At 54.2% G+C, this 13,279-nt stretch overlaps 5 protein-coding genes across 5 annotated transcripts, besides 8 other annotated features; 2 read left to right on the top strand and 3 right to left on the bottom strand.

The window, feature by feature from the left end:
- Positions 1-308: 308 nt before the first annotated feature.
- Positions 309-350: a microsatellite.
- Positions 310-350: a microsatellite.
- A 117-nt stretch (positions 351-467) lies between these two features.
- Positions 468-2,337, bottom strand: ACLA_066290 (Y-family DNA polymerase; the record flags this gene model as incomplete). The annotated part of the gene is made up of 2 exons (XM_001272418.1): positions 468-2,129; positions 2,197-2,337. 2 exons carry the CDS (start codon positions 2,335-2,337, stop codon positions 468-470), a joined length of 1,803 nt encoding a protein of 600 aa, XP_001272419.1.
- Positions 2,338-2,539: 202 nt separating this feature from the next.
- Positions 2,540-4,937, top strand: ACLA_066280 (DNA damage response protein RcaA; the record flags this gene model as incomplete). The annotated part of the gene is made up of 5 exons (XM_001272417.1): positions 2,540-2,576; positions 2,642-2,704; positions 2,771-2,850; positions 2,904-3,055; positions 3,116-4,937. 5 exons carry the CDS (start codon positions 2,540-2,542, stop codon positions 4,935-4,937), a joined length of 2,154 nt encoding a protein of 717 aa, XP_001272418.1.
- Positions 4,750-4,780: a microsatellite.
- A 583-nt stretch (positions 4,938-5,520) lies between the features above and the next one.
- Positions 5,521-5,572: a microsatellite.
- Positions 5,573-5,757: 185 nt separating this feature from the next.
- Positions 5,758-5,788: a microsatellite.
- Positions 5,789-6,357: 569 nt separating this feature from the next.
- On the top strand, positions 6,358-8,208 carry ACLA_066270 (uncharacterized protein; the record flags this gene model as incomplete). The annotated part of the gene is made up of 2 exons (XM_001272416.1): positions 6,358-6,865; positions 6,929-8,208. 2 exons carry the CDS (start codon positions 6,358-6,360, stop codon positions 8,206-8,208), a joined length of 1,788 nt encoding a protein of 595 aa, XP_001272417.1.
- A 55-nt stretch (positions 8,209-8,263) lies between these two features.
- Positions 8,264-8,289: a microsatellite.
- Positions 8,290-8,560: 271 nt separating this feature from the next.
- On the bottom strand, positions 8,561-9,922 carry ACLA_066260 (glycosylphosphatidylinositol-alpha 1,4 mannosyltransferase I; the record flags this gene model as incomplete). The annotated part of the gene is made up of 2 exons (XM_001272415.1): positions 8,561-8,704; positions 8,816-9,922. 2 exons carry the CDS (start codon positions 9,920-9,922, stop codon positions 8,561-8,563), a joined length of 1,251 nt encoding a protein of 416 aa, XP_001272416.1.
- A 599-nt stretch (positions 9,923-10,521) lies between these two features.
- On the bottom strand, positions 10,522-13,074 carry ACLA_066250 (putative C6 transcription factor; the record flags this gene model as incomplete). The annotated part of the gene is made up of 3 exons (XM_001272414.1): positions 10,522-11,535; positions 11,582-12,689; positions 12,851-13,074. 3 exons carry the CDS (start codon positions 13,072-13,074, stop codon positions 10,522-10,524), a joined length of 2,346 nt encoding a protein of 781 aa, XP_001272415.1.
- Positions 12,770-12,827: a microsatellite.
- Positions 12,771-12,827: a microsatellite.
- Positions 13,075-13,279: the final 205 nt, after the last annotated feature.

The following is a 13,279-nucleotide window of genomic DNA, read 5'->3' as shown; positions in this document are numbered from 1 at the left end:
GTTCGCTTGTGCAAAAGACAGTGCAGACATCAAGATCATGTACGCAGTGCGACTACGACTAAGATGTCAAAGCGGGAGATCCTTGTCTCACTGTAAGAGCTGTCGCGACCATGGATGTGAGAAACAGCCGTCGATCATTTCGCTGAGACAGGAGGCCTCCGTCCGGTGCGTTTGTGAAGAGACGTTGCGCATCTATCACTCTGAAAGGACTAAGGGGTCAATCTGGAAGGGATTCAATGGGAGTGACATGTCTCACTCCAATTAAGGTGGACCGGGACTGAAAGCAGCAAGACTCGAGAAGCCTCGTGTTTTTTTTTTTTTTTTTTTTTTTTTTTTTTTTTTTTTTTTTTGTTGGCCATCTCAAGAATTGATTGCTACTCATCAGGCTCATGTCTCCTTGCATGTAGCAAAGCCCCCAATGCGATCAAGGTGTATTGTCATTTGACCAAACTTGAATCGACGCCATATCAAGTGAAGAACAGTCGTTTTTGTCGTGGATCAGGCACTTCATTCGACGACTCCTTTGTCGCCTTTCTTTTCCGTCCGGATATTTTCGATGGAGTAGCTGGAGAGTCCTCGGTGGTATCTTGAACGGCTTCTCGGATCGTCTCCCTCGACAGGCAGAAATCGACATGTTCATTGAACGCTCTATCCTCTGCGATCTGAGGTTTCGAGCAGATTGGACAGTTCCAAAGCTCGGGTTCGGCTGGATTCGTCTTCTCGGTCTCGCACAGCTCCTGACTGAGTTTCTCCAACTCATGAGCATCATCCTGCCTTTCCTGGCGAGCGGCTTGCTCAAAGGCTTCCTCCGCGCTCAATTCCTGCTCGGTAGTCGCGTTCGGTGAATCTCCAGATAGACTTTTCGGCCTCAATGGTGGACCGAAGAAGTTGACCTCCACTTTCTTGGTGCTTACTAGATTGGTACAGCGCAACCCAAGGAGTCGGAGCTTCATGTTCGGGATCTCTCGTTCAAGTTTGGCCAACATCGGAAGTGCAAACGAGTGAAGGTCTTTGGCGAGTGACAACGCCCTCGGGGGCTGACATTGTCGCGAAAGCACCTCAAAGGAAGCCAGTTTGACTTTGAGAACCAAGGTGCGTCCTTTACATTCGTTCCGAGCGAGGTCCTTCTCCAGTTCCTGCGCCGTGTCCCAGAGTTTCCCCCGTAGCAATTGCTTGTCTCCGAGTTCATTGAATGTACGCTCCGTGCCGACGCTCTTTCGTTCGTATTTCTCCACGGGCTGGATTTGGGTTCTCCCCAGGCCAAGATAGCACTGGATGAGAAATTGAAATGCCTTTTCACCGAACAGGCGGGTCAGATACGCACGCTGAGGCCAAATATCACCACATGACTTGATGCCAATCGCATCAAGTTCACGTTCAAAGACACGACCGACACCGTTCACCTTGCGAACCGGTAGCTCCTTCATGAACTCCATGACGGCGTCTCTGTCATTGGGCACGCGAAACTGCCCATTCGGTTTGTTGCGGTTCGATGAGATCTTCGCAATCTTCGCGTTGGCTGCTATGCCTGCGGAGACGAAAATCTTCGTCTTCTCCAAGACCTCCGCGCGCATGCGACTGACAGCTTCCTCCGGATCCAGGTTGTTTTCGTTGCAATAAGAGGTAATGTTGAGGTACGCCTCATCAATACTCGCGCTCTCGAAGAGAGGATCATATTGCGCGAAGATCGCACGGATCTCCTGCGCTTTAGCGGTGTATTTCTCATAGTTCTGAGGGAGGCAGATCAAGTGCGGACAGAGTTTCATGGCCACGAACGTGGCCATCCCGCTGCGACATCCATACTTTCGCGCTTCGTAGTTACATGTGCTTAGCACTCCTTTGCCTACTGCCATGGGAACCGTCTTCAGCTCTGGCCGGTCAAGCTCCTCCACCGCGGCGAAGAATGCATCGCAGTCAACGTGCACGACATACTGCGATAAATCTCGCGTAGATTCAAGTTCACTGATCAGCTCATCAGCTTTTCGCAAATCGTGCGACAGGTCCATCTTTTCTAGACGAGCTTTCTCTTTCAAGATACGCTCGATTTTCACGGTCAGGACCCTGTCACGATTCTGCTCGTGGTTGAAGAATTTAGAGCCTTTAGACGCATTGTAGATGATTTCAGATACCTTTTTTTTGATTTTCCCACTTAGTCTCTATCTATCACAAGTAACAGAGGTGGTATAACTCGCTCACCTTTCGCTGGTCAACCGCATCTTGACCCGCCTTTGTCAAAGAAGGGCCCAGTAACTGATACTTCAGAGTCTCATCCTCGTCAAGCGAAAGCTTCGCATTGCCCACACCGGTATTATCAGGCGTCTCGTCTTTCGACGCCATTTTTCCATCCTCGTAGCCAGTCTGGCACAGCTGTCGACCGAGGATGCGCAGGAATTTCCTAACGAGGCAGCTATTGGAACGCCTGTGCACGTGACTTCGCGTTGCGGGCCGTGATGCTGGACGTGGTTCTCCCAGCGTCAGTCAGCACAGCGACTCTAACGGACAGTGCCTTGAGGCGTCTTCGCTAGGTTTGCTGCCCCTCATGTGGATATTGGACTCGGAGGGGGATTTCCTAGAGGGTATCTATTGATACTTCTCCGGAGCCGTTGGGCTATCTCTTAGATTGTCACTGACAGTGTCCTAGGAAAGCGCGTGTGGCTGCGGCCTGGGAAGAAGTATCTCTTCGGTCGGATAAGGCAAGATGGAGGTATGACCACCTGTGCTCCGACCGACAATCATGCAAGAGAAGAAACTGATCTATCAAATGGCTTAGTGCGGCATGCTATACAGCATTCCTCAATATCCCGGAAACACATGGTGATTGAGGTGTCGCCAGTGAAACCCGGCGATGGCGTACGGCGTCCCCCGTCCTCTTATCCCCCCAAATCGTCGCTGATTCGGTCTAGTCGCACATCTACACTAAATCCGAGATCACCGTCCATGATCAAAACTCCAAGTGCGGAACGATAGTCGATGGCGAATCAATACAGGGGGGAAGCAGGAAGCTAAGCGGCGAGGAGCACACCATCAAGCTGGGGAGATACCAGCATGCGTTGCGGTAAGCACAACTGCTGTGACCCAAGGAAAGAGCGACAGCTCATGGAATTTCCTCGCTTAGAATCAAATGGCAGCCGACGGTTCTCAGTTTCTCCTTCTCCTCCAAGGAGCTCAGGGCGAAGGATCCTCTGGCGCATGTGCGGTCGCGTCTCGAAGACTTGGATATCAAGACTATCATCCCGTATGGCGTGGATCAGACTACGCACGTTGTCCAGAGCAAACGCAATACAGCCAAGGGACTCCAAGCCTTGGTGAACGGGAAATACATCGTCCAGGAATCTTACATCGATGCGCTGGTGTATGCTGCGACACCGAGCGATCTAGAGAATTTGGAGTCGCTATCGCCGCTGGAAACAGACTTCGACTCTGCGTGGCCGGACCCGACGGAGCATCTTCCACCCCAAGGGAGAGAAGTCGTGCAGAGGCCCGTTGAGGCATTTGCTCCGAATCCAGACAGGATCAACATATTCGAAGATTACACGTTTGTCTTTGGGGACCCTTCCCAGTTTAGCAATCTACAAGATCCGATCAGCAATGGCCATGGAAAGGCACTATTGTACCCGGTGGAGAACAGCGTGACTACTGCAGAAGATATTGTGCAATTCATGAGAAACGCTGCTGGTCGCAAAGGCCTTGGCGGAGCAAGCGACGGCCCTGGCGGAGTGGTGCTCGTCCGTTTTCGGGCCAAGGCGCCCTGGGAGACCTGGGCGATTGAGCTGGGCAACCAGGTCGCCCTAATGACGAATCAGCGCGTCATTGAGCAGAGTGAGTTCCTAGATGCAATCCTAGGTAACGATGCGTCCACGTTGTGTCGACCGCTGCCCGAAACCACCTCGAGTCCAGAGATTGGACAAACACCGACGTCGCAACTAGCGGCGGATGAGACGGTCGACGTGATTGCCGATTCTCAGGCAGTCGAAGAGTCGAGCCAGCCGAGCCCGCCGCCCCGCAGAAGAAACAAGTCGCCGAGGATTCGCGCCATCAGTAGCAAAGTGAAGTCATTCGATGATGAATTTGATATTGCTTCGATTCCGACCTACACGCAAGCGGGAATTGATCATGTGGTAGAATCGCAATCCGCAATGGATATCGCTCCAGCATCTGAGCAACCCTCTCAGCACCTGAGCATTCTCGACAACGAGGAAGATCTAGTCTCGAGCCTCTTGCCGGGAGCCACGGCAATGAAACGCCGGCGCGCGGAGACTGTGCAACGTAGCTTGTCAGATATACAGAGTCATCCGCCGGCCGAGGAACCTCGCAAGGCCAAACGACAGAAGCTGGACGTGCTAGAAGCGGCACGGCAGCACCGCGACGCAGAGGAGGATGCCCAGCGGAAGCGCCGACAGGAGGAAGAAGCGTCTCTTCAGCTTTCGCTCAACGAGGCGGACGTTGAGCAGTTGAAAAATCTGGCCATTGTGGAAGAGATGGAGATCAAACCTCGCGCGCACACCGCCGAGGACAGTCGATGGGACGAGCGATGGAATGGGCGAAAGAATTTCAAAAGATTCCGGCGGAAAGGCGAGCCCGGTCAGACTCGGCATCGTATCCAGGCGGTCATTGTCCCCTTGGAGGAGGTGACCCGGCGGGACTTTGGCATTGGCGATCATTACTGGGTCAGTAGCCGTCAGTCGACGGAGCCGCGACCATCGGAAACCCAAGGGGGGCGCCCAGTGGCGCATGAGGAGGCATCCCGTTCTCGGCCTCTCTCTCGGTCTCTCTCTCGGTCACAGTCTCGGTCGCGGGCTCAATCTCAGTCGCAGACCCATTCTATCTCCCAGGTGGAGTCGGCGACACCAATTTCGCGAAGTCAAAAACGGGTACGAGAAGAGCAAGATTCCGACAGCGATGACGAGCTTCGCTTCCGATTCCGTCGTCGGAGGTGAACATATATAATTTAATTTCGCTACATTGCAATCGATGGCATCGACTATCAGAATCCTTCCGCACTTTGTAGGGTGTAACTGGAATCTGGGGGATCTTGGCTTGGCCAGGACTGCGGGTCAGCCCACAGTGAAGAAGCCTACGAAGGGCCCGCCTGGTATCCACGGCTGTTGTCAGCCTAGACTGAGAAGAGGCTAGTCGTGCTCCGTAGTGCTCGATAGGCCCGTTATTATTAATAACTAATAGATGGGTATACTCCGTAGGATCATGGAAATATAGGATGATCACACTAAGAGTCTGGCCTCGGTTGGCGGTGCTTGTGGTATCTCATCTAGTAGTTGGAAGTTTGGAACAAGTCCAGTATCAGCCACTCTGAAAACGAGAATGTTGGACTCTGACAGTGTTTTCTTCCCTGTAACTAACTATTCGACGTGTCTGCAGGTTGCTGCAGTGGCTTTTCTGGCTGTGCTGGCGACGATGGCTTGGAACTTGGAAGAGTAAAAATAGCGTAGGATGTGTGGAGTTGGGCCACCGCAGGATCGTCTCTGAAGTAGAGTAGTTAGTGAGACTAGACTAGAATAATTCGAAAGATAGAGAGATAGCGTGATAGCGTGATGGAAAAATAGATAGATAGATATTCTGTAGGACTCGGATGATCTGCAGGAGATGATGATATATCAACTGCTGGACAGACAGGACACACACTGATGATTATTGTTGTTGTTTGGCCGCAACACCACTGAAGAAGACAAAGACAGTCCGTCACACCTCCAATCTCTGGTCTTCCTCTTCCCTTTCTCTCATCTGTCCATCATTCCACCATTCTTCTTCTTCTTCTTTTTTGTCTTCTTCTATCCGGTTTCAAAATCCCCCCCTTCCAACTAATCACTTCCTGCGCCTGGTTGCGTCGCTTCATTTCCTTCACCTTCTTTCTGTCCTTCTCTTCTTCCATCCCCCCTCTCCAAAACTACACCATCTCCTCCAAGAGCTGCCCAACAACCTAACAACAAACAACCTATCTACCACCACTATCGACTGCCTTTCCTCTGTCTTGCACTGCATGACTGGCATTGAGGCCCATTTCCCACGCAGCATTCTTGCTGCCGTGATCCGTACTGGCTGGCTCAGATCCTAGTTTAAATCCTTTGCTGGCTGGTATTTCCTCTCTATCTACCATCCTCCTCGTTCCTCGCTTCCATCAAAATCTCGTCCTTCCATTAACTGGGGTCGATATCTTCTTCTTCGCGGTAGGTCTGGATATGGCATGATGTACTTTTTGGTTGACCGACACTGACCTCCTGTCTATTCTATATAGTTCACCTGATTCCCTCCCCCCCCCCCCCCCCCTTTCCTTCTACGACTGTACGACTCGTACCTCCTTCGGCGTCGGCTGTCTTCGTTCCCCATCCTTTCTTTCTCCCAATGTCCTCTGAACTGCTTTCGTCACCTTCATCGCCCCTCATGATCTCCACTATACCTCCTCCTCGACCCGTCTCGGTCAATTCGCTGGAAAGAGCGCCAGCCATCCCGACTCTTTCATACCCGCACGCGAAGGAAGCAGGGATTCGAAGCGCCAGTGCTGGATTCCAGATTCACGATGATACAGCCTCTTCTTGCACTACCAGCCTTGGTCAGCCGGACTGCCAGTTTGCGGATTCCCCGGTGGAGGAGGAGATGCAGATCCAATCTGTGGACACTCAGTCATACAAGTCTAAAGTGCGTTTCGATGATCTGCCTGTTGAGGTGCACGATGCCATTCTCGATCATCTCTTTGGGGAACGTGTTTCGACCCTCACCATGGGCGTTCCCGGCAAGTCGGCCCGCAATTGGAGCAGATGTCTGCGTCATCCGAGGAGGAAGGCTCTGTCCGATCTGGCTCTGATATCGCCGGTATGGAGAGTCTTGGTGCAGGACCGGATCTACCGACATAGTCAGTCCAATCGCTTTTCCCCACTCTTTCTTGTCTCGAATAGCTAACAGAACATGCGAGCAGTCAAAATCAAAGGCACTATTGACGAATTGTCGGAAAGTGCGAGTTGGTTCGACTTGAAACCCCACCTGGCCATGTATGTGCGTCAGGTCGAGTTCTGGGTGCCGGTCTGGGGGAACAGGACGGCGAGAAATCTCCCAATGTATCAGCCGCGACGGCGTCTCCATGAGGAACATCTAGCGGTGATGGATGTGACGGCTCTGCTGCAGGCCACCATGCCAGGCTGGGAAAATTCCGATCCCTTCCTGCCGCGCGGCCATCCATTCTACTATGCAAGTAGCAATGCCACGCTTGAGGATATCTTCCATCATGTCAAGAATCATTTTCCCGAAGCTCGGATCCTGACGCTGGAAGGGGGCCACTGCAAGAAACCACCGATGATCCGGCACTTTGTCAACGACGCCTACGGCTTCTCCTCGATCGAGCGGCTGCCCCCGCTGCCGAACATCCAGATCCTCGTCATGCGTGGGGCCTGGAACATCATGCGGGAGCATCAGCACTGGCGCAACATCTCCCAGGCCCTGCCGGGCCTCCAGGAGTGGCACTGTGCCTACGCCAAACCCAAAATCGAAGGTTACGAGACCATCGCCAAGATCCTGGTCAAACCACCACCCACTCTGCTCCATTTGAACATCAGCCTTGAAGGATTCTCGAACAAGGAAAATACACACCCTAGCTGGTTCAGTGACGGGGCGCAGCCGCCGCACCTGTGTCGCTTGTTGGGCGAGATTGCTCCGCGCCTCATGTCACTCTCCTTCACGGGCAAAGTCTGCGCGTGCTTCTTCCAGGCGACGAACAGCAAATCCTCGTCCAGCCGGACCGAAGTGTCGAAACTCCGGTTCCTCGATCTGGCGGTGAAAACCTGCTGCCGCGAGAAGCGGGCAGGGGCCGTTTTCCCGTTCTTCGACGACTTCTCCGGCATCGGCAACACCCATTTCATCCAGTCGTTCGAGAAGCTGGTCGTCGGCGCCGTTCAGAGTCTCGGCGCGCACCCGTCCCTGAACAACATCCGCATTCGTTTCATTGATCTCGACTCTGCCTGCCCGCTGCTGAACCCCTACTTCCAGCTCGCAGACAACACCTGCACGGGTCTCTGGAACGAGCCCATCCTCCACAAGCTGAACCAGTTCCGGCCGCAGGCGCGCTTCGTCGAGCTGCGCGATGGCATCTACCCGCAGTATGGACCCAACCACCAGATTGTCGGGGCGGTGATTCCGCGATCGCGGCCGCTGAGCATCCACTCCTGCGCGTACAAGATCATCGCGGACGCGTCGAAGTCATAGCATACCTAAGCATGCCTCCCGACCAGCGTGGCCTGGTCCTCTTTTCTGCCTCCGCCCATACGACCCATACGACCCATACGATCCTTCTCCCTTCCAAATCCCTTAGCCATGTGACTATTTCGTTCAGAGTATAATACCCTTCTGTTTCTGCTTTCATGGATATGTGACTGAACGAGTAAATGAGATGAAAAATAATGACTGGATGATCAAACAAATCAACACCTGAGCATCTGCTTGTATCTGTTGAAACTATTGTCACACATCATTTCCAGTGCACCTTAGCTAGCCTACTATACTCTATACCTTTAAATCTATCTATACAATAACCATGCCAACCACGAACACTTTACCTCTACAGCTTCCCCACATCCGTCACAATAATCCCCAGGATCCACACATTCACCACAAAGAACCCCAGACTCGCCAGAAACAGGCCCGGCACGAAGGTGGACTCGCCGAGAAACTCAAGCCCGTAGCCCTGCTGCAGCCAGAGCGCCTGTAGCACCCAGAGTCAGTATCAGCATAGCATACCACCCGAGCATCTGAAATTTGAGACATGCGACGGATATGGAGAAGGAAATGGGAGAAGGAGAGAGGGGAAACATACCTGCCCACCAACCCAAGCCAAGCCAGCCACCACCCCCTTCCACCCCCTAACCGACGACTTGGGCAGATAAAACGGCAGAAAGACCAGATACCAGAGAAAATACTGGCTGGTGCAGACCTTGTTGAAGGTGACGAAGGCGAAGGTCTGCGCGAGCATGGCGCCGGGGAGGGACTTCTTGGCGAGGGCTATGGGGATCAGCACGACCGAGAGCAGCAGCTGCGGGAGGAAGGCGAGGGTCTCGAAGCGGGCGGGGGCGGCGCCGGCGGCGGAGAGGTACAGCAGAGTGCTGTAGGGGGAGAAGTTGTGGCGGTGGTCGATGCGGGTGAGGTGGTGCAGGTAGGTGTGGTGGGCGAAGGCGGGGCCGTAGAGGATGTACATGGAGGTGTTGAGGGCGGAGAAGGTGGCGAGGGCGACGAGGGTGAGGTGCAGGCGGGCTGGGGTGAGGAAGGCGCGGGCGTGGGCGACGAGGGCGCCCGGGGTAAGGGTTGGCTGTTTCGGCCGCGAGCTTGAGCTCGAGGTTGACTCCGAGTCCCAGTCCATCCACCAGACGATCGACGCCCCGTAGATAAACGGGTAGATCTTAAAGTGCACCGCGAGGCCGAGCAGGACGCCGGCGAGGGTGACGCGCTTGCTGAGACTGGCCCACAGCAGCGCGACGACCAGCACGCCCAGCAGGCCTTCGGAGCTGCCGCGGGTGCTGATATTCGCGACCATGGGATTGAGCAGCCAGACGGCGGCGTACTTGCGGGCGCGCGCGGGGGGCAAGCCGTACGCGGCGACGAGCGACTGCGCGATCAGCCAGCCGGCGAGGACGTCCGCGAGGGCGAACAGCGCCTTGCCGAACGAGAAGAGGCCCGAAATGGACCATGTTGTCGGCAGCAGCAGCCAGGCGAGCAGCGGCGTGTAGCGGTACGTGTCGCGGGCGTAGGGCGAGGCGCCGCGGGCGACGAACCGCGCCGCGTCCGTGAAGACCAGGTAGTCGATGTCGGTGTATTTGACGGCGGAGTGGGCGTCTTGCCAGGCGCCGTAGACCAGCAGCACGGCGCGCAGGGCAATCGAGGCGCCGTACACCTTGGCTGGAGAGTCGAAGAAAGATGTCTTTGCCATTATGACACCTGGGTCATCCCCCTGTGGTAGTGATTGCTTCGTGGAAGTCAACTTGCGGGGAGTTGAGAGGGTCCACGTTCCAGAGCCAATCCACGATCCAAGCTTTGCTACGCAATATGAATGGATTGTCCTGGCTGACTATTCCATGTCCATATAATTGTCTTGGACCTACCCTCTGGAGCTGCGAATTCGTTGTGTTGACGAGCAAATGGATGCTTCGTGGTTGGATGTTGAGCTGTCACTTGCAGCACACGGCTGAGTCAGCACAATCTCATCGGTCAGCGATATCCCGACTTCAGCATGAACGGGGTACGAGCAGATCGAAGTCCATGGAGGATGGCGATATTGATAATTGGAGTGTGTACGGAATACAAATATAGGTTTATTTTCATATCTCACATCCTCATCAATTTGCGCCCCGTCCCAGCCGTTGTGCCAAACCAACAATCCAACCAAAGAAAACCACGAGAAGTATGTATATGGAGAAAAGACCGGTGGGAAATATACAAAACATAGGATATCAAGTAGAAGAGTACATTAAATAGACAGTATGGGTGAGTCCACCAAGGATCTCGATCTCACACTGAAGTCCTGCCCATTCAAGGTTGAGCATGCGAGTAAAATGGTACGGATGAGTTCATATAATATGTCGAGTCGGTCATTGGACTGCCGAAGAAACCCGGTGCGTTGCTGCCGTACTTTGCGTTCTTCTCGTCCTGCGCAAACGACATCTCGTTCGCGTTGTCTGCCTCCGCAAACCCGGGCCAAATGGTGGAGTCGCTCCAGCTGAGGAAGTCCCAGAGTTGCTGGCCGGCCGAGTCGTCCATGAATGCCGCCATGGGGTCCATCATTGAACCGTCGTTGGCGATACCAACGCTCCGACCGGAGTCCGTCTGAGCTAAGGCATTTCCTGGCATCATCCCTGACACGAGGCTTTCGCGATCGGGCAAGTTTCCACCGGATACGCCGTTCGGGGCGCCTCCCATGTCGGATCCTCGCTTACTGGCCTCGAGAATGCGTGAGACGGCCTCGAGCGTGCGCTTCGCTGTCCGACTCCAGGGCTGCAACCGCGCCAGTAGAAGCATCGCGGTTTCCACCTGCGACTGACAGGACTGGAATGAGGCGCGAGGGTCACTGGCCGTAGGGTCATTGAGGAACAATCCTAGAAGTGGGACCATGGTGGCTTGGAAGACGAGCCAGACGGCGTTCCAGCCGGACATCTGATGTGACCGGACCGTCGAGGAGATATCTTGGATCGTGGCTTCAGCGATCTCCCTGCATCGCTCAATGGCGGTTCTCTCTTCCGATCGCAGAGCAATGTTTGGGACCCGCCGCATCGCGTAGCTTAACAGGGTCGGCCGGTACAGAAGCATACGCTGGTTATAATATCGCCATCGCATGACGGTCCGCGTGTTCATGATCGATTCAGAGCAGGGCTCGTGGTCCTTGAGGATCGAAGGCAGGTTCCCATACCATTCCAACAGCAGACTGTCGAGATGGGCCATTTCGGCATGCTTCGTCAAGGGTGCGACCGCTAGTACTTCTTGTATCTGGGTCGCAATCTTGCAGAATCGCACGTTTTCGAGGAGGGGGAGAATATCCAGGACGTTTCCCTAGAACTATTAGATACGGAAATACGACAGTAAAGCGCCAACTTACGCTTTCCCGGTGATTGGGCAGCTTGACGGTAATGGTCGGTCCCAGACGGCCCATGCTGGGCCGACCAAGGGTCATACCGCCCCATGTGTCCATGCAGAACAGCGACCACCATGTCCGGCGTTTCATGTCCATGGCCAGGATCTTCTCTTTGTTGGAGCCATCAGGGCTGTCTGAGAACTCCTTGTGCAAACCCAGAGCGGCTGCCATGCGGAGGGCGGCTCCCATGAGCGAGTAAGCCAGGTTCGGTTGACTTGTGTAGTGTAGATAATAGCCTCCAGCCAGGCCTAAAGTCTGAATCGTCTCTAGATGGGACGAGCCCAATGAGTCCAGGTTCAAGTAGCTCTTCGCACGCTGATAATAAAGTGCATGAGACATGTCATCAGAACTGCAGGCTGCTATGCTGCCGAGGGCGAATACAATGTTCAACAATCCCAGCCAGCGGTCATCTCGCCTGCACCCTGAGAGGTACGTTTCGCGGAATACCTGTTCATCCAGCATGGGTACAAACGGTTGGAACCATGTGAAGTAGGCGTCGAGTAGCTGCACTTCAGTTACTTGCATCTGAGTTTGCGGAGGTGTGATCGGGTGCTGCTGCGAGGATTGGATGTGCCAGTTTTGGTCCTCCGATCCGGCTGGGTAGTCGCGAACCGAATCTCGACGAGGAGCGACCGGTGGAGTTCGGGAAAAGTAGGAGAGAGAGCCTGGGTCAAGCCAAACGATAACCTTCGGGACGGCGTGGATCGATGATACGCCTAGATAGGAGGAGGGTTGTCGAGCGGACAGGGAGAGGGCATTAACATCGTCTGAGATAGCGTTCGTAATGTCGTCACTGCTTCGGTTACGACTGTCGTTGGATTCCTCGGGCATCGTCTGCAGCGACTCCAGGTTGCCATCTTCTTCGGAAATGGGCGACACGTGTGCTTCGACTGATGAGGATGTAGCTGGAGAAGCAGGATGATGTGCCTGCTGCTGCGATGGACCCTTACCCGAGAGCTCGAGCAGCTTTTCCCGGGATAGACTGACAAGAACCTCTGGGGAAGTGCTGGGAAAGAGTCTCTCCAGAATGCTTCGATATTCATCCAACGTGGTGGATAGTTTTTCCACATGCCTATACGTCTCAGCTCACTTACTCGACTACACCACCACCAAGCGATTCCCGAAGCCGAGGTAAGGCAGACAGGAGGCGACAGAGGGAGAGAGGGAAAGAGAGAGAGAGAGAGAGAGAGAGAGAGAGAAAGAGAGAGAGCAAAAAAGGGAAGTACAACACACCTCCGAGATGGTCGAGGATCCGAATAATGGCACTGATCGGCCTTCTTGTACCAGCGACAAGCCTCGCAAGGCTTCTCGCCATCGCATTTGATCTTGCGGTGCCGACATGACGTGCAGGCACGGAGGGTAGTGACTCTCCGGCTAACAGATGGCTGGCGCTCTCCCCGAGGCTTCGTCTGGGCCGAAGCACCGGGGTTCTCGAAACCCTCAAAGGTGTGGAACATGGCTGGAGAGTAGAAGTGCACTCTGGCGATAGTATTCGAGTCAGACGTCAGGAGACTGAAACACCACGCAGCTGAGACATTCTAGGCCGACTCAGCCAGAGGTTGCCATCTACAGATCGAATCAATGTCAATTTCTGCGTTTTATCTAGTCAAGACCAAGAGCGTAGTTCCGAAAAGCGATGAGAAGTAGATAAAGAGCCGATGG

Source organism: Aspergillus clavatus, genomic scaffold (genome assembly GCF_000002715.2).
Source record: "Aspergillus clavatus NRRL 1 1099423829799 genomic scaffold, whole genome shotgun sequence".
Lineage (NCBI taxonomy): Eukaryota > Fungi > Ascomycota > Eurotiomycetes > Eurotiales > Aspergillaceae > Aspergillus > Aspergillus clavatus.
This window is presented reverse-complemented; position numbering and strand designations above follow the sequence as displayed.